The following is a 23,395-nucleotide window of genomic DNA, read 5'->3' as shown; positions in this document are numbered from 1 at the left end:
CATATTTTTGGCCCTGGCCGGTTGGCTCAGTGGTAGAGTGTTGGCCTTGCGTGTAGAAGTCCCGGGTTCAATTCCCGGCCAGGGCAGACAGGAGAAGCTCCCATTTGCTTCTCCACCCCTCCCCCTCTCCTTCCTCTCTGTCTCTTTCTTCCCCTCCCGCAGTGAGGCTCTATTGGAGCAAAGATGGCCCCGGCGCTGGGGATGGCTCCTTGGCCTCTGCCCCAGGGGCTAGAGTGGCTCTGGTCGCGGCAGAGCGACCCCCCCCCCCCGAGGGGCAGAGCATCGCCCCCTGGTGGGCGTGCCGGGTGGATCCCAGTCGGGCGCATGCGGGAGTCTGTCTGACTGTCTCTCCTGGTTTCTAGCTTCAGAAAAATACAAAAAAAAAAAAAAAAAGTTCATATTTTTAAAACTTAACACCAATAACTGAAGAAGCCATTCACTCATGTGAATGGAAAGATATTCACTCTCTGATTAACCACAGTTCTGAGATGGTAAAAACTGCTCTGGAGTCCCAAGTCTTCTGAAGATAATCTTTCACACATTCCTCCACTAGGTTTTAGACTAAACCGGGTCACTCTCCAAAATCTTCCAAAAACTACAAACTGGTAAATTCCGAGAAGATTAAACTGCTTGTGTGGCTTAGAAAGAGATATGTTGAGATGAAGGAAAGCTTGCCAAACCCAGGTGCCTCCCATTTGGTAACTAGAGTGCTGTCATTCACAGGAGAAACATGCACCGTGTGATCTTCAAGTCTCCGTCTGAGACTAACTCACACAGGAAATGACAGAGCGTTGGGCTGAATCCTAGGACTTACCTTTCCAGCAGTTTTTCCGCCTCGGGTCTCCTCTTTTCCACACTGGATAGAGATTTTCATCCCAGTCATTTTCATCCGAAGACCAGCCACTTAACTGGCTGTGCTTCCTCATATAGTCAGAAGTTCTTTCATCGCCCAGCACGTCCTGATACCCTATATCAGTATTTGAAAGACAAATTATTTAGTGTACTCTCTTTCCTGTTTAGCACTTAGCTAACAATGGTTAAAGCCACTTTTCATTTCATGAGGTTGGAAAGAACATACATAATATTTCCAATATGTCAAGCGAGCGAAGGTGTTATGTATTTATTTATAGATGTTAGAGAGAGAGGAAGGGTGAAAGAAACAGAAACATCAATCTGGTCCTATATGTGCCCTGACCAGGAACTGAACCAGCAACTTTTGCATATCAGGACGATGATAACCAACCAACCAAGCTATCTGGCCAGGGCGTTTTGTTTGTTTGTTTGTTTGGGGTTTTTTGTTTTTGTTTTTTTTGTATTTTTCTGAACCTGGAAACGGGAGGCAGTCAGACAGACTCCCGCATGCGCCCAACCGGGATCCACCCGGCATGCCCACCAGGGGGCGATGCTCTGCCCATCTCGGGGCGTCGCTCTGCCACAATCAGAGCCATTCTAGCACCTGAGGCAGAGGCCACAGAGCCATCCTCAGTGCCTGGGCAAACTTTGCTCCAGTGGAGCCTTGGCTGCGGGAGGGGAAGAGAGAGACAGAGAGGAAGGAGAGGGGGAGGGGTGGAGAAGCAGATGGGCGCTTCTCCTGTGTGCCCTGGCCGGGAATCGAACCGGGACTCCTGCATGCCAGGCCAACGCTCTACCACTGAGCCAACCAGCCAGGGCCTGTTTGTTTTTTTTAATGCCCACTAGAAATACCTTGACCACAAGTATGCATACATTATCTCTTCATGTACTTAAATGAATCAAAGAAATATTTGAAAGTCAGCATTTCTTAGCCACCTTTATTTTTCTAATACATCTCCTCTGAATATTTTCTTTAACACAATATCTTTAGGAAAACACAGATGCCAATGATCTGCAGCCCAGTTTTTCATCTTTTCCCATTCTGAATCATTCTCTTGCCAAAGGAATGCTAGGCTCAGGAATGCCTCTAGGGTTCCAAGAGATGCATACTGGACAGCCCGTTGTTGAACAATCTAATTTTTTTATGGTCTAACATATGGCCATCTTGGTAAATGTTCCATATGCACTTGTACTCTACAGTTGTTGGGTAAAGTGTTTTTTAAATGTCATTTCTGTCAGGCTGGTTGGTAGTGCTTTTTGAGACGTCTATGTTCCTATTGTCTTTCTGTTTACTTGCTTTTTCAATTAGAGGAATGTTGAAATCTTCAACTATAATAATGGATTTGCCAATTTTCCAACTTCTTCTTTCAGTTCTGGCAAATTTTCCTTTTTGTAATTTGAACCTCTGGTTGTTAAATCTTCTTCATAAATTATTCCTTTTATTGTTAACAATTGACCTCTATTTCTGATAATACTTCTTGCTATGAGAATATCTTATTATTAATGCTTAGTGTTTAACAAGCACAGTTTTTTTCTATTTTTTTTTTTTACTTTTAACACACACACATATATATTTATTTTTATATTTGAAGTGGGCTTCTTCTAGACAGCAGATTGTTGGTTTTTAAAAAATCTACTCTACCTTTTCCCTAGTGTGTTTAGGTAATTCTCCTCAGACTAGATTTTGGAGGTGGTAGGGCAATGATGTGATGCTTGCAGCTGTGACAGCCCTGTTGAGCCTTGAGGGCACAGTCCTGAGGAAGCAAGCCTACACATCAAGGACTTCAGAGAGGAAGGATGGAAAGAGTTCTTGGTCATGTTGCTGAGCTCTTGTTACTTCTGGACTTATTGGGATACTAAGTGTCTTACTCAATTTATTTGACTATTCTGTTCCTCACAGTCCATTGTCTATAGTCCTCAGCCAGCCCCTAATCATACACTGTCATAAACAGTTCTCTCATCAGTGCATATGGTCATATGTCTTGGCATAGCCATGAACTCTTCAAGTATGATTGTATTTTTGTTAGTTTTTGTTTTAAGGTCAGTAAGTAGCTGTCTTATATATTTTGGTGCTCCTTGGTTTGGTGCATATATATTAAGGATTGTTATGTCTTCTTGATTCAACTTCCCCTTAATCATTATGAAATGACCATTTTTGTCTCTGAGTACTTTTTCTGTCTTGTAGTCAGCATTATTAGATATGAGTATTGCTACACCTGCTTTTTTTTGGGTGTTGTTTGCTTGGAGTATTGTTTTCCAGCCTTTCACTTTGAATTTGTTTTTATCCTTGTTGCTTAGATGTGTTTCTTGTAGGCAGCATATAGTTGGATTTTCTTTTTTAATCCATTCTGCTACTCTGTGTCTTTTTATTGGTAAGTTTAATCCATTTACATTTAGTGTAATTATTGACACTTGTGGGTTCCCTACTGCCATTTTATAAGTTGCTTTCTGTTAGTTTTGTATCTAGTTTGATTCTTCTCTTTTGTTTTTCTATCATTTGTTTTTGTTTGTTTGTGTTCCATACTTCTTTCCTCTGTTGCTACCTTTTTTAAGTCAAGTGTTTTTGTGGTGGTTTTTTAAAGGGTGGTTACCATTAAGTAATGAAAAGGGTACCTACCATATTCATTGTAGTACCCTATCTTATAAGTATTTCTGCACTTCATCGTCCTTTGCTACTGTTAATCTCCATCCTCTCCCCCCTTTTTTTCCTTTGTTGTCACAGTTTAAGTTTGGTTTTATTGTGTTCTTGGTGGAGCTGTTACTTGTGGTGTTGTTTTATTTTGTTCTTTGAATCTGGTTGGAAAACCCCCTTTAGTATTTCCTGGAGTGGGGGCTTTCTGTTGATAAATTCTCTCATCTTTTCTGTATTTGTGAATGTTTTTATATCTCCTTCATACTTGAAGGATAGCTTTGATGGGTATAGTATTCTTGGCTGAAAGTTCCTCTCTTTCAGGGCTTTAAATATTGGGGTCCACTCTCTTCTAGCTTGTAGAGTTTCTGCTGAGAAATCTGATGATAATCTAATAGGCCTTCCTTTATATGTTGTACTCTTCTTTTCCCTGGCTGCCTTGAGAATTTTTTCTTTGTCATTGGTTTGTGTCATCTTTATTATGATATGCCTTGGAGTGGGTTTGTTGGGGTTAAGAAAACTCGGTATTCTGTTTGCTTCTTGAATTTGAGGCTTTAGTTCTTTCCACAGGCTTGGGAAGTTCTCGTCTATTATTTGTTTGAGTATATTCTCCATTCCATTTTCTTTCTCTTCTCCCTCTGATATACCTATTATTCTTATGTTATTCTTTCTGATGGAGTCAGACAATTCCTGTAGGGCTTTCTCATTTTTTATTATTTTTGATTCTCTTTCTTCTTCTCTCTGTTGTGCCTCAAGTTGTTTGTCTTCTATTTCACTAATCCTATCCTCAATCTGGGCTGTTCTGTTAGCTAAGCTTGTTACCTCATTTTTCAGCTCGTGAATTGAGTTTTTCATTTCTGTTTGATTTGTTTTAATAGTTTCAATTTCCTTGGTAATATATTCTTTGTGTTCATTGAGTTGTTTTCTGATCTCCCTATATTGCCTTTCTGTGTTTTCTTGTATATCTCTGAGTATTTTTAAGATTTCTATTTTAAATTCTCTGTCATTTAGCTCCAAGGCTTCCAATATGTTAAGTCTTTTCTCCATAGATTTTTCCACATCTATTTGTGTTACCTCTCTTTCTTTTGTATCCATAATATTCGATTTCCTCTTTCTTATTGGCATCTGAGGGTGGTCTTGTTGATAGCACTAATTAGAATTAATAAAGAGTAAAAAGTAAAAAAAAAAAAAAAAAAAAGGTAAAACACCCCACAAAAAAAAACAGTAATAATTTATTATTTCCCCCTTTTTTCTTTCTTCTCTTTCCCTCCTCTCCCCTCCTCAGGGAAATATCGTGCCTATAATGGAGGGCCTGATTTGGGGTGAAGAGTTCAAGGGGCAAAAAAAGGGAGTAGGGACCTACTAAATGCAAAAAAATAAAAAATAAAAAAAAAAAAAAAGGAAGAAAATTTTAGACAAGCATAAGATGATTTGCTTGTAAGTGATGGTCAACTAAGAGATATAATGAGAGGGATAAGAGGGAACCAGAAAAAAGGACCAAAAAAAGAATAATAAAGAAGAAAAAAATAAAAATAATAAGTAAAAATCTGTTGTATTAAGTGGAGCGAAGACTAAATACAATGGAGACCTTGGGTTGGGAGGACCCAAAATGCCACAAAAATAAACAAACAAGAAAAAAACAAAAACAAAAGCAAAAAAGAAAAATAAAGCCAAAAAAAGCCTTGAGTCCCAAATTAACTAATTTGTTCGTGATTGAGGATTAAATGGGAGGAAAGTAAAACGAGAAAAGAAAAAATGAATAGAAAGGAAAAAATAAGAAAAAGAGAAAAACGAAGGAAGAAATAAAAAAAGGAAGAGAAAAAAACAAAATAAAGCAAAACAAAAAACAAAACAAAAGAGGAGAGAGTGAGAGTTAAGTGTTTTGGAGTATAACCTTAAAGGAGGGTGAGGATGAAGAAGAGAAATAAAATGTAACACTCATGGGTAGTGTAGTTCAAGAAAAGGGAAGCATAAGATGGGCAGAAAATAGAAGGACCGAGGTGGAGGAAATAAAGGCAATAAGATAGAAGAAACAAACAACAACAAAAAAAAAATTAGTGGAACAAGTTGTAAAGTCTGTGGATTTTTCTTGATTTTGAGAGGTTAACTTCTTCCTTTTTTTTTCTCTCCCTCTTCCTGGTCGGTGACTCTGTTCCCCAGGCTCTGCCCCTGTGTCACACTTAGGTAGGGATTTGCAGTTGATGGGATTCTATGGCAATGTCATATAATTGGCTTTAGTCTTGCTGGTAGTCAAGGCTTGTTGGTGTTTGCAGGGTCCAACAATGAGAGAGTTTGCTTTCCTGGATTCTCTCTCCTAGTCCCCCCTTCCTGAATTAGCAGCCTGGTGATCCAGCTATAAGGCTGCAACTGCTTCTGCCTGGGGAGTAAGAGGCTCAAAGAGCTGGGAAATCCCTGCTCTATCCCCACTCAGTGCAAGGCTTTGGGAAAGGCTCTGGCAGTCAGGGCCTCCAGTGTAATCAGGCGGGGGTGGGAGTCAATTGTTGTCAAGGTGACTGTTCAGCGCCTAGCATTCAGTTGAACCTCTCAACCCAGGCTTTCCACACTTTGTAGCCTGTTTTGGCTGGGAAGAAGAGGCACTAGTCTCTGCTTGCGACTAGTGTAGTATAGATCTTATTATCTGCCAAGTCCTTCTTATTAGCGTTTATCCCTGAATATGGAGGCTCTATCAATCAGAAGTTGCCCCCGCCCCTTTAGCGAGAGGCACTAAAAAATATCACGCCTCTTGTCTTGGGTCGCTGAACTGAGAGAGATCTTATCAATTAGAACCGAGGGTGCGCAGATTTCATGGGTTAAGCTAATTTCAGTGATTGGGTCGGAGCTGTGCTCCCGAAGGTATTTTAGGCTGCCTGCGCGCGCCCTTCCCCCAACGCTTGATTGTTAGCTTGAATGGCTGGGTGAGGTGCCCCGCCCACGAAGAGAATCTCCCAAATAGGGAAGACCACCCTGGTACCTCTCCCGCTCGCCCTGCCGCTGGCGGCTGGATCGCACCAGGCGCAGGATAATGGGGCACCCTGGGTGTGCGGGCCAGTAGGGCGCTCTGGGCGCGTGGAATGCCCAGGGCACGCGCGCGAATGGGGTGCTCCGGGCACTGGTGGCTGGCGACTCTCACTCGCAGTGCGCGGGCCGCTGGGAACGTTAGCGGTGCTCGCTCTGCAACCGGACCGGGCGCGCGCCCGCGGCTGCTCGCGGCTCCCGAGTGTGGGCGGTGCTCGCTCTGCAACCGGACCGGGCGCGCGCCCGCGGCTGCTCGCGGCTCCCGAGTGTGGGCGGTGCTCGCTCTGCAACCGGACCGGGCACGCCGGTGGCTGCTCGCCTCTCCGGAGTGTGGGCGGTGCTCGCTCTGCAACCGGACCGGGCGCGCGCCCATGGCTGCTCGCGGCTCCCGAGTGTGGGCTGACTCACCACAGGCGCACTCCCTTGCGGCTTGAATGAACGTCGCTGCGGTAGCTTCCTCCACACCCTCGTCTCTCAGATTCAAGTGATAACAGTCCTTTGCTTTCAGTTTGTGTGGAACTCCGGAATGCTCCGAGGATAAATTTTTCTGTTTCTAGTTGATAAATTTGTTGTGATTTAGGGGAGATCTGTCGGACACGCTGCTCACGGCGCCATTTCCGTGACGTCACCTCGCCATGAACTCTTAAAGCCAAAAACATTACCATCTTTTCAATCCTGGAAGGGGTCTTCCATGAGGTGTGGTATTTGGTAGGTAGTCAGAGAAGCCATATTGAATGGATGCCACTAACCTCTGTCTTCTAGTCCTCTCTCCTGGAAGGAGGAGGGAGGCCAATGGATTAGAAAAGAACACTGACTGGGAGTCACAGAGTCGAGGGTCTCATCTTTGTTCTGCTACTAAACAGTCCGGGTGACTTCAGGCTATGTGTCTTCTCTGGGCCTTCATTTCAGACAGAAACCAAATGTCCCGTGATTCCGTGAGACTGTTCCTATTTTGGAAAATGATGCTACTAAATGAGAGCAGGAAATCTATGCTTATCAGTAAATGTTCATAACTGGAAATTCACTCGAACTAAGTCACAGAATGATAGAATGTTCAATCTGGAAAGACTCAAATGAGTTAGTTCAAATCCTTTGATTCTATAGATGAAAAATATTTAGGCCTAGAGAACTGATATGACTCACTCAGGATCATCTTTCATTAGGTAGAAATGAAGACTCACATCTTTTGATTCTAGGACCAGTTTTTTCCACTGTTCCTAAGAGTCTTTCTTTTCCTCAGCTCCTATCAGATTTCTCCTCTGATTTTAAATGTCAGCAGTCAAGGAAAAATATAAAATTGAAAGGAGAGCAACAAGGAATAGACAAAGGTCCATGGAACAGAGTAGAGAACCCAGAAATAGACCCACACAAGTATGCCCTACCGATTTTGACAAAGATGCAAAATCAATCCAATGAAGGAAAGCTCGCCTTTTCAGCAAAATGGTGCCACAAATATGTAAAAATCCTAGGAGAGATCTTCCGGCTCCAGGCTAGGCAAGAATTCTAAGATTTGGCACCAAAACCATAATCCATAAAAGGGGGGAAAAATGACAAATTAGACCTCAGTAAAATGGAAAGTTTTGCTCTGCGAATACCATGTGAAGAGGATGAAAAGGCAAATTACAAACTGGGAGAAAATATTAGCAAACTGCATTTCTGATGAAGAACTAATATCTAAAATAGACAAAGACTTTTCGAAACTCAATGTTAAAAACAATCCAGTTAGAAGGCCTGAACAGACATTTCCATGGAGAGGATATACAGACAGCAAAGAAACACACGAAAAGGTGCTCCATGTCACTAACCAGTAAGGAAGAGCATGTTACAAGCACAAGGAGAAACCACTACACACCTATCAGAAAGACTAAACTACAGTGACACATCAAAGGGAGGTGACAACGTGAAGAGACTGGATCACTCATGCTCTGCTGGTGAGAACGTAATATGGTACAGCCACTCTGGGAAACAGTTTGGCATTTCTTGTAAAATTAAATGTGTAATTACCATGCAACCAAGCAACTGACCTCCTTGGCATTTGTCCCAGAGAAATGAAAACTTATGCTTACATAAAAACTGGAACATGAATGTTCCTAGCTGCTTTATTCATAAGAGCTCAGACTGGAACAACTCAGATATCTTTTCCTGGGTGAAATGGTTAAAATGTGGTACCTCTATGCTGTGGAATCCTACTCGGTAATAACAAAGATACGTGCAACATCTTCAATTAGGTGTGTTCAGTAACAAAAGCCAGTCCCCAAAGATTACACACTGTAATGATGCCATTTACATAATAACGTTCTTCAAGTTACGAAATTATAAATACGAAAAAATGGATTGGTGGGTGCTGGGGGTGGGGTGGGGTGGGGCTCGAAAGGATTGTGTGTTTGGCCGTAAAAGGGTGTGAGGGACCCTTGTGGTGATGGAACTGTTCTGTATTTTGGCTGTATCGAGGTCGGTATCCTGGTTGTAATATTGCGTGATAGTTTTTAAGATGTTACCATTGGGAGAAACTGGGTAAAGGGTCTGGGGAGGGGTGTCTCTTTGAAGTCTTTCTTACAGCTCTATGTGAATCTACAATGACCTCAAAATTAAAAGTTGAATTAAAAACAATAAAACAAACCCAACAGTATGCAGACTAGAAGGAAACAAAAGGGGGGTGTGGGTATGGGGGGACATGTGTAAAAGTAAATGGGGTCACCTCCAGCCCCCCTCCCGCTCTTCCCTCTGCACTGTGGCCTCCCTGCTCTGCCCGTGGTCAGCAGAGAAACAAGAAGCTGCCCGCTGCTTGTTAACAATTTTGTCAACACTTTCTTCTTCCTCGTCCTACCGGGGCTAGGACTGGACAGTGGCGAGGAACTCCTTAGTGTTTGATACACTGCTAAATCCTACCCATCCTTATTTCTTTCCGACCAGAATCTCTAGTTTAGGGCAAGGTGAAGGCAGGAACGTTGCCTAGTGGGCGGGGGTTCCTTTCAAAGGGACAGAGATTCAACCTGCAGCTAATCTGTTTTACTAAGCAGAGCAAAGGGGTGTTGGTGGGAAGGATGCTAGAACTGGGTGCAGCGGCCCCCACTGACCTGTGTGTTCTCTGTCCCTCCGTCTCCTCAGACAGCAGATGGAGGGAGTAAGGGGGTGTCACTGAGGTAAGACAATCGCTACGTGTCTCCCACTCTGAGCACCTGTTATTAGCTGATCTCTCAAGAACCCCACTGCCCAGTCTGGCAAAGAAGGAAGTGAAAGCTCAAAGTAAAGTCACTTGTGGCCCTGCCTGGTGGCTGGCAGGGAACCCTGGTCTGTCCAACCGCAGGAAGAACAGTGGCCCACATGAAAGCGGCCGTGTTCCTCTTAGCCGCTGCAGCCCGGGGCGAGTGATTGCCCTCTCCGTGGCCTGTCTCCTGCTCTGGGAAACGGGATCATCAGTCTCAGCCCTCCCAGGCTGTCCACAAGCCACGTGGGGCCAGCACAGCCAGCGGGTCTCCAGCCCCCAGGCCCCCACTGCAGTCCCGGAGTCTGGGCCTTCGTCAGAAACGCTGGGATCTCCCCCCGCCCCAGTCCCCAGTCGCAGGTGATGCCAGGCCAGGTCCGCACCGCTCAAGCCTCCGGCCTCAGCTGCTTAGTGCAGAAATGGTCGTGCCTCTCACGCTCCCCGCCCCCCAGATTTCGCCCCCGCCCCCAACGCGGGGCTCCCGTGACTCCTAGCGTGCCCTTCTCACACCCCACCCCTGCCTGGGCCTCTCCAGCCCGGGGGAAACTTGTGGACATGCTCCAACCTCCGAGGCTATTAGCGGTTCCTTCCTCTCCCCACCCAGCACTCCCGCCCTGGATCCCACTCTGCAGGGACAGCTTGACTAGGACACTTCTCTCCCGCGTGAGAGGATGTGTGCATGTGCCCCTCTGACCGTGGGTACAACTTCTCCCTCGGGGCTGGGCTGAGCAGGTGAAAAGCAAGACCCTGGCTCTTGCTGTCTTCACCTGTTGAATAGGAGGAGGACCATCTGTTCCACAAGGTGTTGTGGGGTTTACCTGACTGAGGGAGGGGACATAAGGAGGGGACCAGGTAGATACTGGTCCCTTCTCAGCACCTCCCAGCCCCCCAGGAAGCTGCCTGCAGAGTAGGATCCCTAGACCTTTCATCCACTGAAGGTCACTACTCTTTTGGAGCAAAGTGGAGTAGACCTTCTGGGTGATGTGTAATTTCCACCCTAACTCTGCTCGGGGGTGGGGGGCTGCCATTACCACCCACCCCTTGGACGGGACAAGTGGGCTGGCTCGGAGCTTAATGGTTCAAAATTCTGGCTTTGCATTCACAAGAGCAGCTTTTCAAACAAGGGGGCTCTGACCCTACCTCCGAAGATTCCGGATTCACGGATCTGGGCATCAGCACTGAGAACAAGCCCCCAGCCTCCAGTGCAGAACTAGACTAGAGAACTGGGCTTCAACTCCTCTCTCAGGAACCTCACTACCGCAGCCGCAAGTTCATGCAGGTCTGGGAAGAAATCTCAGCAGGATTAGCAACAGCTTCTGGGCTGGAATTATGAAAGAGCTTGTCTCCAGATTTGGGTCCCCATTTTATCTGAGGTTTCTACCCTAATTGGATCGAAACCAGACAAAGTTGAGTGGGTAGCATTGCTTTGTTCTCAGGCCAGAGAGTGTTCCCCTCACACCCCACCTTCCTACTGTCTGGTGAGGTAGTAAGTCGCAATTGTGAAGGGAAAAACATGCTCCATAAGAGAGAGGCTGCACCGTTATTAGTTTCCAAGACCCTGAAGCAGAGAATGGAGCTGGAGTCATTTTGGTGTAGTTTCAACATTGCCAACGGTCTCCAGAAGAAATGCGTGATCATGAAATCTGCCCGAGACGCTTCATGGAGCCCAGCTTCTGGCTCAGACAACATTACTTCAGACAAGCCACCACTTCAGCCAATAGCCAGAGAATGGGTTAAACACAGAAACGGAGAATTACTCACGTTTGGCGGCATCGAGTGGCAGTCCTGCAGCCAGAAGCAGAAACCCCAGGAAGCAGTAGAGACATCCCATGCTGAATGAATTCTCGCAGACCCAGCGATGAAAGTTTAACTTTTCACCACTCTGGCTCTCCGTACTGCTGAGAGAGACAGTGCTCTTCTGGCCTCTGCTGCGCCCCACTCCTTATTTTAATTAAATATGGGCCTCGGGGCCGATCATGTGATGGTATTAAGCAGCGTTGCCTGATCTGGTCTCTTTGGTTCAACCTCTTACAACTCGTGCTTCTGACTCACTCCTCTCAGCATCTATTTATTCATTTTTAAGATGCACACTGTTTTGATGTTGTGATTTCACATGGCTAGTTAAAGAAATTTCTAGTTAACTTTCTTGCCTTTGGACCCAATTTTAATACCCTTCACCAGATAAAAATTTAATATCCAACCTCACTGATGATCAACTTGCGGCTGTTTCTTTACTGGTTCACTCACTCAGCTCATGCTGAAATGTCACAGTTATGCTCCTTTTGCTATAATTTAGACAATCAGCTCCTCCCAGTGCTGGTTAATGCTGGGACATCCTTTCCTTCAAGTGGAGGCAAAGATGGGGGCTGTATCTCTTCATTCACTAGAAACTGTGGATTACATAAAAGGACAACAGACGTTGTGCCAGAATGTGCTTGGTCCAGCTGCTCAGGTCCCCAGTAGCTGAGAAACATACCCCAAAGCACATTTATGATCTCTCTGCAACTCCAGGTAGCTTTTGGAACAATCCGCATAACTTTTGGTAACTGCTCTCAAAACACTTATGTGTTGTATCACTCAAGGTCAAGTGCAGAAAACATAACATATTTATTTCATGTTACAGAAAACGGGCATTAAATAAAATCGAATGAGCTTTCTGGAACATGAATTTTATACACTCACATTATTTCTGGTTAAAGGATATGCAGAAAGTGTGGCTATGAATACTTTACTGCACATGATCTTTAAGACATACCCATATAACCATTTTCAGTAGATACAGAAGTCCTGCTGGAGGGGAGGATAAAATTTGAGGTATTGATCTGTTTCAGCTGTGCTAATAAGGTATAGAAATAGTCCAGTGAGACAGAAACCCCGGAATGTAACCAACTCCCTACCCCAAGGCCACGCACACACCTCTTTAGAGCTCCTTTTACAGCCTTTGAAGAAAATATGAAGGAAAAAACAGCAAAGAGAACACATTATTCCTGATTGAAACAACATTGTTTTCATATACAAATGAATAAATATTGGGAATGTTTTATGTGATACAAACAATCTGTGTAATTCTGTTTGCTTTTTACAACAAATGTGCAACTTTTAGAATTAAAAACAAAGTTCAGTTTAGGAAAAACTTGCTCTTGATTTATTTTAAGTACTTTGTTCTTTGTTACTGATAATTAGTTCTGGTTTGTAGTTTTGGCCAGATGAACTACCTCCATCTCTAAATAAATTGGAAGTGACAAACTCTTCTGTGACAAAACCTTAATTAGCCTGACCAGGCAGTGGCACAGTGAATAGAGCATTGGCCTGGAATGCAGAGGACCCAGGTTCGAAACCCTGGGGTTGCCAGCTTGAGCGCAGGGTCACTGGCTTGAACATGGGATCATAGACATGACCCCTTGGTCACTGGCTTGAGCCCAAAGATCTCTGGCTTGAGCAAGGAGTCACAGGCTTGGCTGGAGTCCCCCCAATCAAGGCACATATGAGAAAGCAATCAATGAACAACTAAGATGCCACAACAAAGAATTAACGCTGCTCATCACTCTCCTTTCCTGTCTGTTTGTCCCTCCCCCTGGAAAAAAAAAACAAAGACAAAAAAAACCTTAATAGGGAGACAGACACAGTGGTCAAATCTTGTATATGTTCTCTTCTTCCCTATCCTGTCAAGGGGAGGTGACTAGGGCAGTAGACAAAAAGGGAGGCAGCTGGAGGGGGTGAGGATGACCCCAGTTCTCAGTTTCAAAGCACTACCAATTGGATCATGGGTGCCTCGAGATCCGCAGCTGACAACGTATAAAGTAGTTTACTTTGTAGTGCTGGATGCAGGGCTATTTTGGATAAGAAGGAGCGTCAAGGGTTGTTTTTCTTTTTATAGAAATGAAATCATACTGTAGATTAAGTTGGCAATCATTCATTGAAAGAAGGGAACATCTCAATTCCTTGGTATTAGGGACATGATTATTCTGTTTGGAAACGATGTTGCAGAAAGGAAGAGTCAACTTGTGAGAATGCACTATATTACCTTCCAGCATCCTGGCTTCTGACACCCCTCATGGTGGCTGCAGTCTCGCCTGGAGCAGCAGCACCAGAGATACAGTGACCACAGCAGCTGTCCAAAGGGGGACTTGTGGAGTGGCGGTGACCACCGCAAGCAGGGGTCAGGGCAGGCAGGGCTGGCATGGGGGTGGGGAGTGAACACCTTTAATTTTAGGAATTTTCGCAGTTCAAACTAGTCTTTTTAAGCATGATAATAAAAATTAAGGTTCATTTCTCCCCAACTTTTGTAAATAGCTGTACTTGTTCTCTATTGCTACTGTAACAAATGGCAGGAACCACACAAATCTATTGTCATATGTTCTGGAAGTCAGATTTGAAATGGGCCTCACTGGGCCAAAATCAAAGTGTCCGCAGGGATTGAAAACTGTTTCCTTGCCTTTTGCAGCTTAGAGGCTTTCTGTAGTTCCCGGCTCAAAGCCTCCATCCATCCGCAAAGCCAGCCGTAGCCGCTGGAGAGCCTTTCCTCCACCACACCTGACACTGACTCTCCTTCCTCCTCTCTCCCTTGTAAGGACCCTGGTGATTATACGCAGCTCATCTGTATCATACCAGTTCATAGCCTCATCTTTTTTTTTTTTTTCTTTTGCATTTTTTTTTTTTTTATGAAGCTGGAAACAGGGAGAGACAGTCAGACAGACTCCCGCATGCGCCGACCGGGATCCACCCGGCACGCCCACCATGGGGGCGACGCTCTGCCCACCAGGGGGCGATGCTCTGCCCATCCTGGGCATCGCCATGTTGCGACCAGAGCCACTTTAGCGCCTGAGGCAGAGGCCACAGAGCCATCCCCAGCGCCCGGGCCATTTTTGCTCCAATGGAGCCTTGGCTGCGGGAGGGGAAGAGAGAGACAGAGAGGAAGGTGCGGCGGAGGGGTGGAGAAGCAAATGGGCGCTTCTCCTGTGTGCCCTGGCCAGGAATCGAACCCGGGTCCTCCGCACGCTAGGCCGACGCTCTACTGCTGAGCCAACCAGCCAGGGCCATAGCCTCATCTTGTCAGTTGATTGATTAGCAAACTTATTCCATCTGCAACCTTAATTCCCCTTGCCACATAACATCTTCATGGGTTCTGGGGATTAGGATGGGAACAGCTTGGAGAGGGGCATTATTCTGTCTATCAAAGAGATACAGCAGGTGACTTAGAAAAAATTCTATTTAAGAAGAAGAGCACGTGATAAGAACGGCTACGGGAAGTACCTCTCAAAGGTTCTAAGACTTGTTGAAACAAAGCCTTTGATATTTGGCAGAACAGAAAGGCAAGAATAAACTAAAGGTAAAGGAATCAGTTCAAAGAGACAGACAGCTCATGTGATTTGCCTTGTCCTAATGTGGATTTTTGAACGTGTTCTAATCGGAGTCACGGTGTTCAGATTTAAGTATTAACAAATGACTCAGAGACTGCTATTTTTTAGTTCTTCAATCTCTGTCTGGGTGCTCACTGCATGAATAAGTATATATTAAACTCGCTCGTTTTCAGGTTTACTAAGTTTTGAAATTACTCTTTAACCAAAAATGTTTTCGCTAGCTTTTAGGGAAAGAGGAGAAAATGAATTACGAAGGTCAGGGCAGCCTTTTCTGGTCACCTCTGCAATCACAAAGCACCAACGGCTGTTGCGTTTTTAGCCTGATGAGTTAAATTGGATAAGCACAGAGGAGGCACGCGGAGGGTGCATTCCAGGGGGCAAGAACTAATGCGAACAGAGGAAGGAACATTAAAAAAGAAATGAAGTACCGATGCAGGCTAAACTGTAGATGAATGTCAAAAACATTATGCTAAGTGAAAGAAACCAGCCGCAAAAGGTCACATATCATACGATTCCATTTATGTGAAATGTTCAGAACAGATACATCTGTAGGAAGAAAAGAGATTAGTGATGGCCAGGAACTGCAGGGGTGGGGAGTGAGGAATAGGGGCGAGTGCTGGGTGGCTCCAGGGTCTTATTTTGCTGTGATGACAACATTTAGGAAGTAGATAGACAACATTTAGGAGGCCGCACAACCTGGGGAAGTACCAAATGCCACTGCATTGTTCACTTTCAAGTGGTTAACACTATGTCTGTGACTTTCCCCTGGATTTTAAAATAGAAGAACGTAACGATGAACTTCACACTATCCTTTGTCCAGTGTGCCAGGCACGATGCTAGACAGTGAGGATGAGAAGAAGAATAAGGCACCTGTTTCCATGGGGCTTACAGTACTCGGAGGCAGTGGTCAGATGGAGAAGCAGGTAGATACTACGACGAAACATGTCAGAGTGCAGGTGAGGGCATGGGTAGCAACTGTCCAATAGAAATACAAATAGAATGTGACCCACATACATAATTTAAAATTTCCTGGTAGCCACGTTTTAAAAAAAGGTCAAAGAAACAGTTGAAAGTAACTTGCTACTATGCATTCTTTAACTCAATATACCTAAAAATATCATTTCAGCATGTAATTAGTAACAAACTATTTTACTTTTTAAAAACTATTTATGCAGCCTTTGAAATCCAGTGTGTGCTTCGTACTTACGGCACACATCATTTTAGGCCAGCACATTGGAAGTGCTCAGTGGCCACAGGAGCCAGTGGCTGGCATTTGGGACAGTGCGCTCCGGAGGGACAGGAAGGGCTACTCCATCCAGAGGGAGAGGGGGTGGCCTGGGGCTTGTGCTGCTCCAGAGAAAGTCGTGGGGCCCACGGCCTCAGGGGGGCTAAGGCTGGAGAGCTGTGGAGGTCTGCAAGCTGTGCGGTGACATGCTCACCCTGCGTCGAGCCTGATGTGACAGAAAGTAGGTGTAATGCACATTGGTTTTTCTTTCCTCGCTGACCGATTTCCCAGAAGTGGAGCTAAAGAAAAGGAAATGTAGAGGTCATGTTCCCATCACACATGATTGGTTTAATGACCACTCCCCTGCCCCCGACTGGCCATTTCCAGCCTTCTTTCCAAAGTGGAAATAACTCTCGGAGCGGAGGAGCTCCGAGGCACGGGGGTGGGGGGCCTGGCGCCTGGTCCTCTGAACTCCGGGCGCCGGGCCGGCTGCACCGCGCTGGGGTCGCTGCGCCGCCGTCCGGATCGCGGTGTTCGACGGTGTTCGACTTCACCAGCCGCAGCGTCAGCCCACCCGCTTCCACTGTTCCCTTGGCAACGGATAAATATGAAAATGAGGAGCTAGTATGGAATGGCTGGCCTGAAGATATTTGGTTTCGTGTGAACAAACTTTTCGGCTCGTGCATCCCTTCGATTCCATAAGGGGGAGAAGATGGAAGACATTCATTCCGAAGGAAGTCCTGGTGGCCCGTGCCCATCGGGGAGGCCGGAGCGTGCAAGGCTGTGGGTGCGCAAGGCTCACGGGGCATGCTCACCGTGGTCTAACCTGACGAGAACAGCTGCCGTGGATGTGGGGCAAATGGGCTTTCACGAGCGAAAGGATAGGAAAACTCTGACAGTGGAGAAGAAAGTGAAGGAGGTCTTGAACCGATTGGAAAAGACCAAAATGGAGCGGTGCCCAGACCTAGCAGCCGAGAAGGAAAGCAGGGACCGTGAGGAGAGGAATGAGAAGAAAGCCCAAATTCATGACATGAAAAGGAGAGAAAAGGAAGAGATGAAACCTAGACAGCAATGGACGAACCTAAGAGCTATTCAACTAACGAAAGCTGAGAATACATCTCCGAATCAGGACGGACAGGGATTCAGATGCATTCGTGTGAATGGAGAAAAGGGCCTTTTAAAGATGTGAACTAGGGACACTCCTTTTGGGCCACGGTCCCCAGGATATTCTCTGCAGGCCAAGCCCTTGTTACTGTAGTGTAACTGCCAATTTGTACTTCTCAATCCCTTCACCCCTCCCCCCTTCCTCCCCCTCATCTCCCCCCACCTCCCTTACCCTCTGGCAACTATAAGGCTGTTCTACGTGTTTATGAGTGTTTCTGTTTTGTTTGTTCATTTATATTATCTTTTCTAAATTTTTAAAAAAATTCATTTTAGTGAGAGAGGAAGGGAGAGAGAGAGATAAAGAGAGAGAGACACACACACATCAGTCTGTTCCTGTATGTGCCCTGACTGGGGATCGAACTGGCTACCTCTGTGCTTTGGGAGGACCGGCCAGTGCATTTATATTGTTCTTTAGATTCCTCACAAAAGTGAAATCAGCCAGTGTTTGTCTTTCTCTGTCTGACTTACTGTATTTAGCATAACAGCCCCTGTTTCCTCCAAGTTTTGGGGAGAAGAGTGTGTGGCTCGAGTTATGTTCCCGCCTGTGTCTTAAAGGCAGGTGGGGCTGTCAGAGAGGACAGGGAAAGAGTATGGGACAGGTCCCATCAAAGCCACAGACTGAAAAAAAAGGGAACATGATACAGAGCAAGCTGAGCAGCCAGATTTTATATAAAAGCCACCATATCATAACTCTCTTTATAGAGTTTAATAGTTGTATTACTTTTCTAGTCAGTCCTTGGTCGACTGTTCCCTCAGTTCATGTGACTCGAGTGATCATAAACAGAAGGTGTAACAGGTTCTGCGAGACAGAGAATCAAAGGGACCCCTGTCAAGGCACGCTCACGGAGCCCACAGCTCTGACTCATCATGGCCCAGATCCCACACTGGCACTGGTTTCACGTCTCCTGGGAACCTGTGTGCTTACCGCCTGGTCTTTCTTTTTTACTCACAGTAGTGTACTTTGTGGTTGTAAGCCATTACTCGTGTTCTGCTTGATTGCTGGTTTAATCATTGCAAAAGATAGCACAGGGCCTGGCCAGGTAGCTTCGTTGGTTAGAGCGTTGTCTGCATACGCCAAGGTTGTGGTTTCGATCCCCAGTCAGGGCACATACAAGAATGAACTGATGAATGCATAAATAAATGGAACCACAAATCAGTGTTTCTCTCTCTCTTTTTCTCCACTTGATCTTAGCCAAAAGGCCAAGAAGCAATTCTCTCTTTCTCTCTCTCTTGTCCTTTATCCCTAAAATCAATTAAAAAAAAAAAAAGATCAGCTGGGTGACCGATGAGCCAGCCACTATGAATGTAAGAGTTTGGACTGTCAGAGGACTATGGGACACAATTCACCTTGTGACTTCACACCATGTGACTCTGTCCAGCAGTGGAAGGGTCCTGACTATGAAAAGGCCAAGCAGAACTCACAGAAGCCACTCAGGTAACTTTGGTGCTGTATGATTTGAAAACCACTTGAAACTGTTTGGAAAAGTTATTCTCTTTTAAAAAAGAGTTCTAGGCCTTAGAAAAGGTTGGAATTAAGCTATTACCTGGTTCTGTGCATAAAAACAAACAAACAAAACATTTCAAATCTCTGTGTTGCCTTTCCATGGTCAAACATCAGCCTTGCCATTAGTGAACCTTGGGGCAGACACTATTCATTGCCCACTCTAAAACCATTCCCTTTTTCCTCGTTCTCTGATGCTGTTTGAGTTTTGAGTGGAGATCTCTAGTTCTCAAGGTGTGTGTGTGTGGGGGGGGGGAGCCCAGTCCCTGGTCTAAGTGAGCATGGATCATTGATTTCATGCCTCCTTAGACCAGGGGTCTCAAACTCGCGGCCCGCCGAAAAATTTTGTGCGGCCCGCAGACTAATCCACGAAGTTCAAAATATTTTGGATAAAATTAAGTAAGCCTAGGGGCCTACTTGTATTTTTCATTTCTCTAGCATCCTAGCTAGATATTAACTTAGTTAACAGCAGTTGTGATGTGAACTACAGTTTCTGGTCGTTTTGTGACACTGAAAAGTGTTGCATAACAGTTGCCTTTTGTAGACCTAGTGCTGCCCGCCGAACGGCTGTGATCTTGCTCTGCGGCCCACATGCTGAGTTGAGTTTGAGACCCCTGTCTTAGACCCATGTGTTCACATTCTGGCTGCTACCATGAGGGAAAGTCTGCTGGCGGTGGGGAGGCTCAGGGAATATTTTCTGCTCCTAAAAGAGGAAGATATGGTAGGTCAAGTTCTTGCTCTTGATCCATGTTGCTGTCAGTTTTCTGGTTACTTGAGGAGCTGCTGATACTATCTTGCAACCCTGAAGGACAGGGGAAGAGGCTGTCCTCCAGGGCCTTGCGCTAACTTCATTGAGCTGTTGTATCAATGCCAGTCCTATCTCTGGATTTCTTGTTGAGAATCAAAAACCCTATCCGTAGGCTATTCTGTTACTTGAAGCCAAAATTAGCCTTAAGTCGTTATAACTAGCACTAATTGTCGGCAAGACTCTGTGGAAAGCAATCGGGGAAATAAAAGATATGTTGAATATGATTTTCATGCTCAAGGGGCATTCCACCTGGTTTGGGGGTTGGCAGAGTTTTTCAGCAAAGGGCCAGAGAGTAAATACGTCAGGCTTTGTGAGCCATACGGTCTCTGTCACGACTGCTCAACTGTGCAGTTGCGACAAAGCAATGTAGACAGTGTGTGAGTGTAGCTATGTTTCACTATAATGTTACTTAGGGACACTGAGATCTGTATTCTGACGAGATCGGGCGCGTTCAGGGTGGTATGGCCGTAGACTGAGATCTGTATTCTGTATACTGTCGTTCAGATCCTACAAATTATTCTCCGCCCCCCCCCCCCAACCATCTGAAGATGTAAAACCTTTCTTAGCAGGCTGTACAAAACTGTGAGGTTGTCTGGATTCATTCATAGATTACTGACCCTCATGCGGGGCAAGGATGAGACTAGGAAAAAAAATACTATCTTTTTGATTTATAGGAAGGGAAAACAGAAAGTAGGGAAGAGAGAGGCTTTCAAGTTGTGCTGTTCTTTCTCTTTTGTCCTTCAACAAGAGAAAACGTCTAGGCAGTTGAGAAGGGCTGACCAAGAGTTGCGAGAGGACGGAAAACCAACGCGAATGGAGGACATGTTCAAGGACGTTCACGCCTCCGTGGTTCAGTTTGAGAAGTTCTCTCCTCTCCCTGCGTCACTGAGATATTCACCCACACTTTCTTCGATTAACTCCATTCTTTCAGCCTCTAAATTTTGGCTTTAAATAGATCTAGAGTTCACTTTGTACAGTGTTACGTGGGGATTCAGTTTTATTTTTAACCACGTAGTAGCAAGATTTTCCAAGATTATCTTTGGAGAACCCCTCTTTGTCCTGGTGTGTTGTGGGGGATGGTTGGGGACAACTTGGGTGGCTGTCACCTGGGGAAGGGTGGGTCAGGTGTGAGAATGTGCAACAGGGAGAAGCCTAGACGTCCTCACATCCACATGGATCCTAAGACTTTTAGGGAGAATGTTACACATAACACATATGTAACACAAAGACACATGCATTCACCCCTGTTGGTCAAATAAGTTTGTAAACATGATATATATGTTTGCTCGCTTGTGACTTATAATGGGTGTGGGGGACAGGCTATAAGCAGGCCAGGTTGTTGTAGCCTGAGGTTTGGTTTTGGGACTAAGCTTTTCCCCACACCCTTGACTGATTGTATGATCTGGGTGGTGCACTATCATGAGAAATCCAATTATGCCTTGGATAAGTGACTTTGTATCGGAGACTTCCTTGTTTGTATATTGGATTAAGGGATTTTGGTTTTCTACACTATAAAGTGGGACAGACCAGGAGCTCAGACACACAGTTCCTGCTATCACAATTGCAGGGGCTCCCCTGATCCCTTGCCCTTCATGGGAAGAGCTGGTTTTCTGCTTTTCCCTTGTCTTCTTTTGTGGTTTGCCTGTCTTGGTGAGACACCAATAAATAGGATGGCCCCCCATCCTCTGACTCCGCCATTTCTTTATCGTCTGCCCGAATCCAATGGGAACCTGCATGTGAATGGTCACGATGACGGCTCCTGGCCTTACAACCCCCTTTACACAAACACTGGGAAGCAAAGAGTCCCCTTAAACACAGAATGGTGGGGTGGGGGGGGGCAGAGAGTGAGGAAGTGAAAAATAGAATAAACAAAATATAAAGTGAGGGAGCAGACTTATGTGAGGCTAATGATGAGAATGTGCTTCCCACAGAGGATAAAATTAACTCCCCTCATCTAGGTTAACATTTAAAAAAAAGTTTATGAGATTGAAAAGCCAGTTCTGTTTCATGTTGTGGCCTGGGGCTTCCTGATCATTCTTGCCTTCCCAGCGAAAGCCTGATCATTTATCATGCCATAGCAAGGTAACTTCCTCCTACAGGATGAGTGAAAAATGCCCGGGGTCTTGTCAGGTGGGGGTGGGGGTTAGGGAGGAAGGGTGGGAAAGGATCTGACCAGCATTTCAGGACCGGCAGGGCCGTGGGCCTGGGTCAGGGAGTCGGCGATCACCCACCCAGGACTACAACAGTGTCCATGCCTATGATGATTACTTTCTATGCTGGGCAATAATCTAAGGGTTTCCCATCCTCACAACTACCCAGTGAGGGTAGGTACTTTCATTGTTCTGATTTTTCATATGGGAAGACAAGGGCACAGCGAGGTGAGGTAATTTGCCCAAGGTCAGCTAGTAAGTCCTAGAATGGGGGTTTGAACTCTTGCAGTCTGGTTCAGAATCTGCCATTGAGTCCTCTCACTGTGCTGAGGGTTTCACTAGCTGTTGGCAGTAGTATCTGGTGAAGGTATATCACCGGCACCACTTAACTTATGCTCTTGGTGTTAATGGTTTAATTATAAAAGGTTTAACTTTTTGAAAATGTGGGGACATTTGGTATTACAGAGGGGACAGCATATAGTTTTTTTTTTTTATCTTAAAATCTTTTTTTCCAGGAATATTTGTTCTGCGGTTTTATTTCTTGATAAAATAATACGACATTGATTACATTTAAATAAACAATTCTGTGAAGTGTCCTTCCCGGGACTGGATATTGAGAATGACAAGGGTGAGAAGGGGCCATTCTGATGGAGGTACACGGTGACAAGTTAACAGGCTAACTGGGCCTTTAAAATCTCTAACTGTATTATTTGTAACTTAGCCCTAGGAAAAGATTTGGGCATGTCCTCATTAGTCTCGAAAATAAATGGTTGCATTTTACGCTACCAGACAGATAAAAATACTGTCAGTGAGCAGAATAAAAAGAAGAGGAAAGAAAACAACGAGAATAATGTCACTGAGCTGTATCAAAGGGAAAGTTAAAGATTTTTGTATTCAGGGCTCCTCAGTGGTAAAACTGATCTTTCAGGCCAATGTTTTGGAACGTGTTCAAACCAAGAAGAAAGGGCAACATTCTTCGTTAGCTGGAGATAACAAGAGGCATTTTCAGTGGGATGTAATGCTGGGTCGAGACCACAGTGAGCGTGGAAATAACGGAGTCTGAACTCATTGAACTGATCTGTGCTGTTTACTGATGTCCGAAAATAAAAAGACCCCATTGATTCAAGTTCTCTGCCCCCAAATCCCTTCATCAAGTGTGCAAGGAATTGGCATGACCATTCAAGGCCAAAAAGAGTGACACCATGAAAAAGAGACACGTGAAGGAAGTGGACTTTTCTGGCAGAAACAGCCCCGCGCCTGTGAAAGGGAACACTGGACGTCTGTGGGGCCAGGCCAGGGGCCACAGCTGTCAGATGAGGCCTGAGCGGGACATGTGGCTTCTGTCGAAGGAGTCGGGTTTCCAAGAAAGAATGAAGGCCCGGGCCGGGCCGAGGTGGCAGAGGAGAGCTCAGAATAGTGAAAAAGACAGCTGGGTTGGCACCAGGAGAGCACACCAGGCCCCCTGAAAGGCGGCCCTGCTGCAAAT

General features: G+C 45.4%; 1 protein-coding gene, 1 non-coding gene and 1 pseudogene across 4 annotated transcripts in view; 2 read left to right on the top strand and 1 right to left on the bottom strand.

The window, feature by feature from the left end:
- The window catches only part of GPNMB (glycoprotein nmb), a 30,268-nt gene extending 18,601 nt beyond the window's left edge, over positions 1-11,667 (bottom strand). For 2 of the 3 annotated variants that reach the window (XM_066239809.1, XM_066239810.1), the window contains exons 1-2: positions 11,463-11,666; positions 815-967 (exon numbers count right to left, since the gene is read on the bottom strand). In XM_066239809.1, coding sequence (XP_066095906.1) covers positions 815-967; positions 11,463-11,532 — 223 coding nt within the window. In that variant the 5' untranslated portion in view covers positions 11,533-11,666. Of the gene's footprint in view, positions 1-814; positions 968-11,462 lie in introns of all 3 variants that reach the window. The other variant, XM_066239811.1, reaches the window with a different exon arrangement.
- TRNAA-UGC (transfer RNA alanine (anticodon UGC)) lies at positions 11-86 on the top strand. The gene has a single exon. It is a non-coding gene; the product is annotated as a tRNA-Ala (tRNA).
- Positions 11,668-16,610: 4,943 nt separating the features above from the next.
- Positions 16,611-17,446, top strand: LOC136310650 (coiled-coil domain-containing protein 25 pseudogene; annotated as a pseudogene).
- Positions 17,447-23,395: the final 5,949 nt, after the last annotated feature.

This window comes from Saccopteryx bilineata, chromosome 7 (genome assembly GCF_036850765.1).
Source record: "Saccopteryx bilineata isolate mSacBil1 chromosome 7, mSacBil1_pri_phased_curated, whole genome shotgun sequence".
Classification (NCBI taxonomy): Eukaryota; Metazoa; Chordata; class Mammalia; order Chiroptera; family Emballonuridae; genus Saccopteryx; species Saccopteryx bilineata.
Note: the sequence above shows the minus strand (reverse complement) of the source record. Positions and strands in the feature narration are given on the sequence as shown.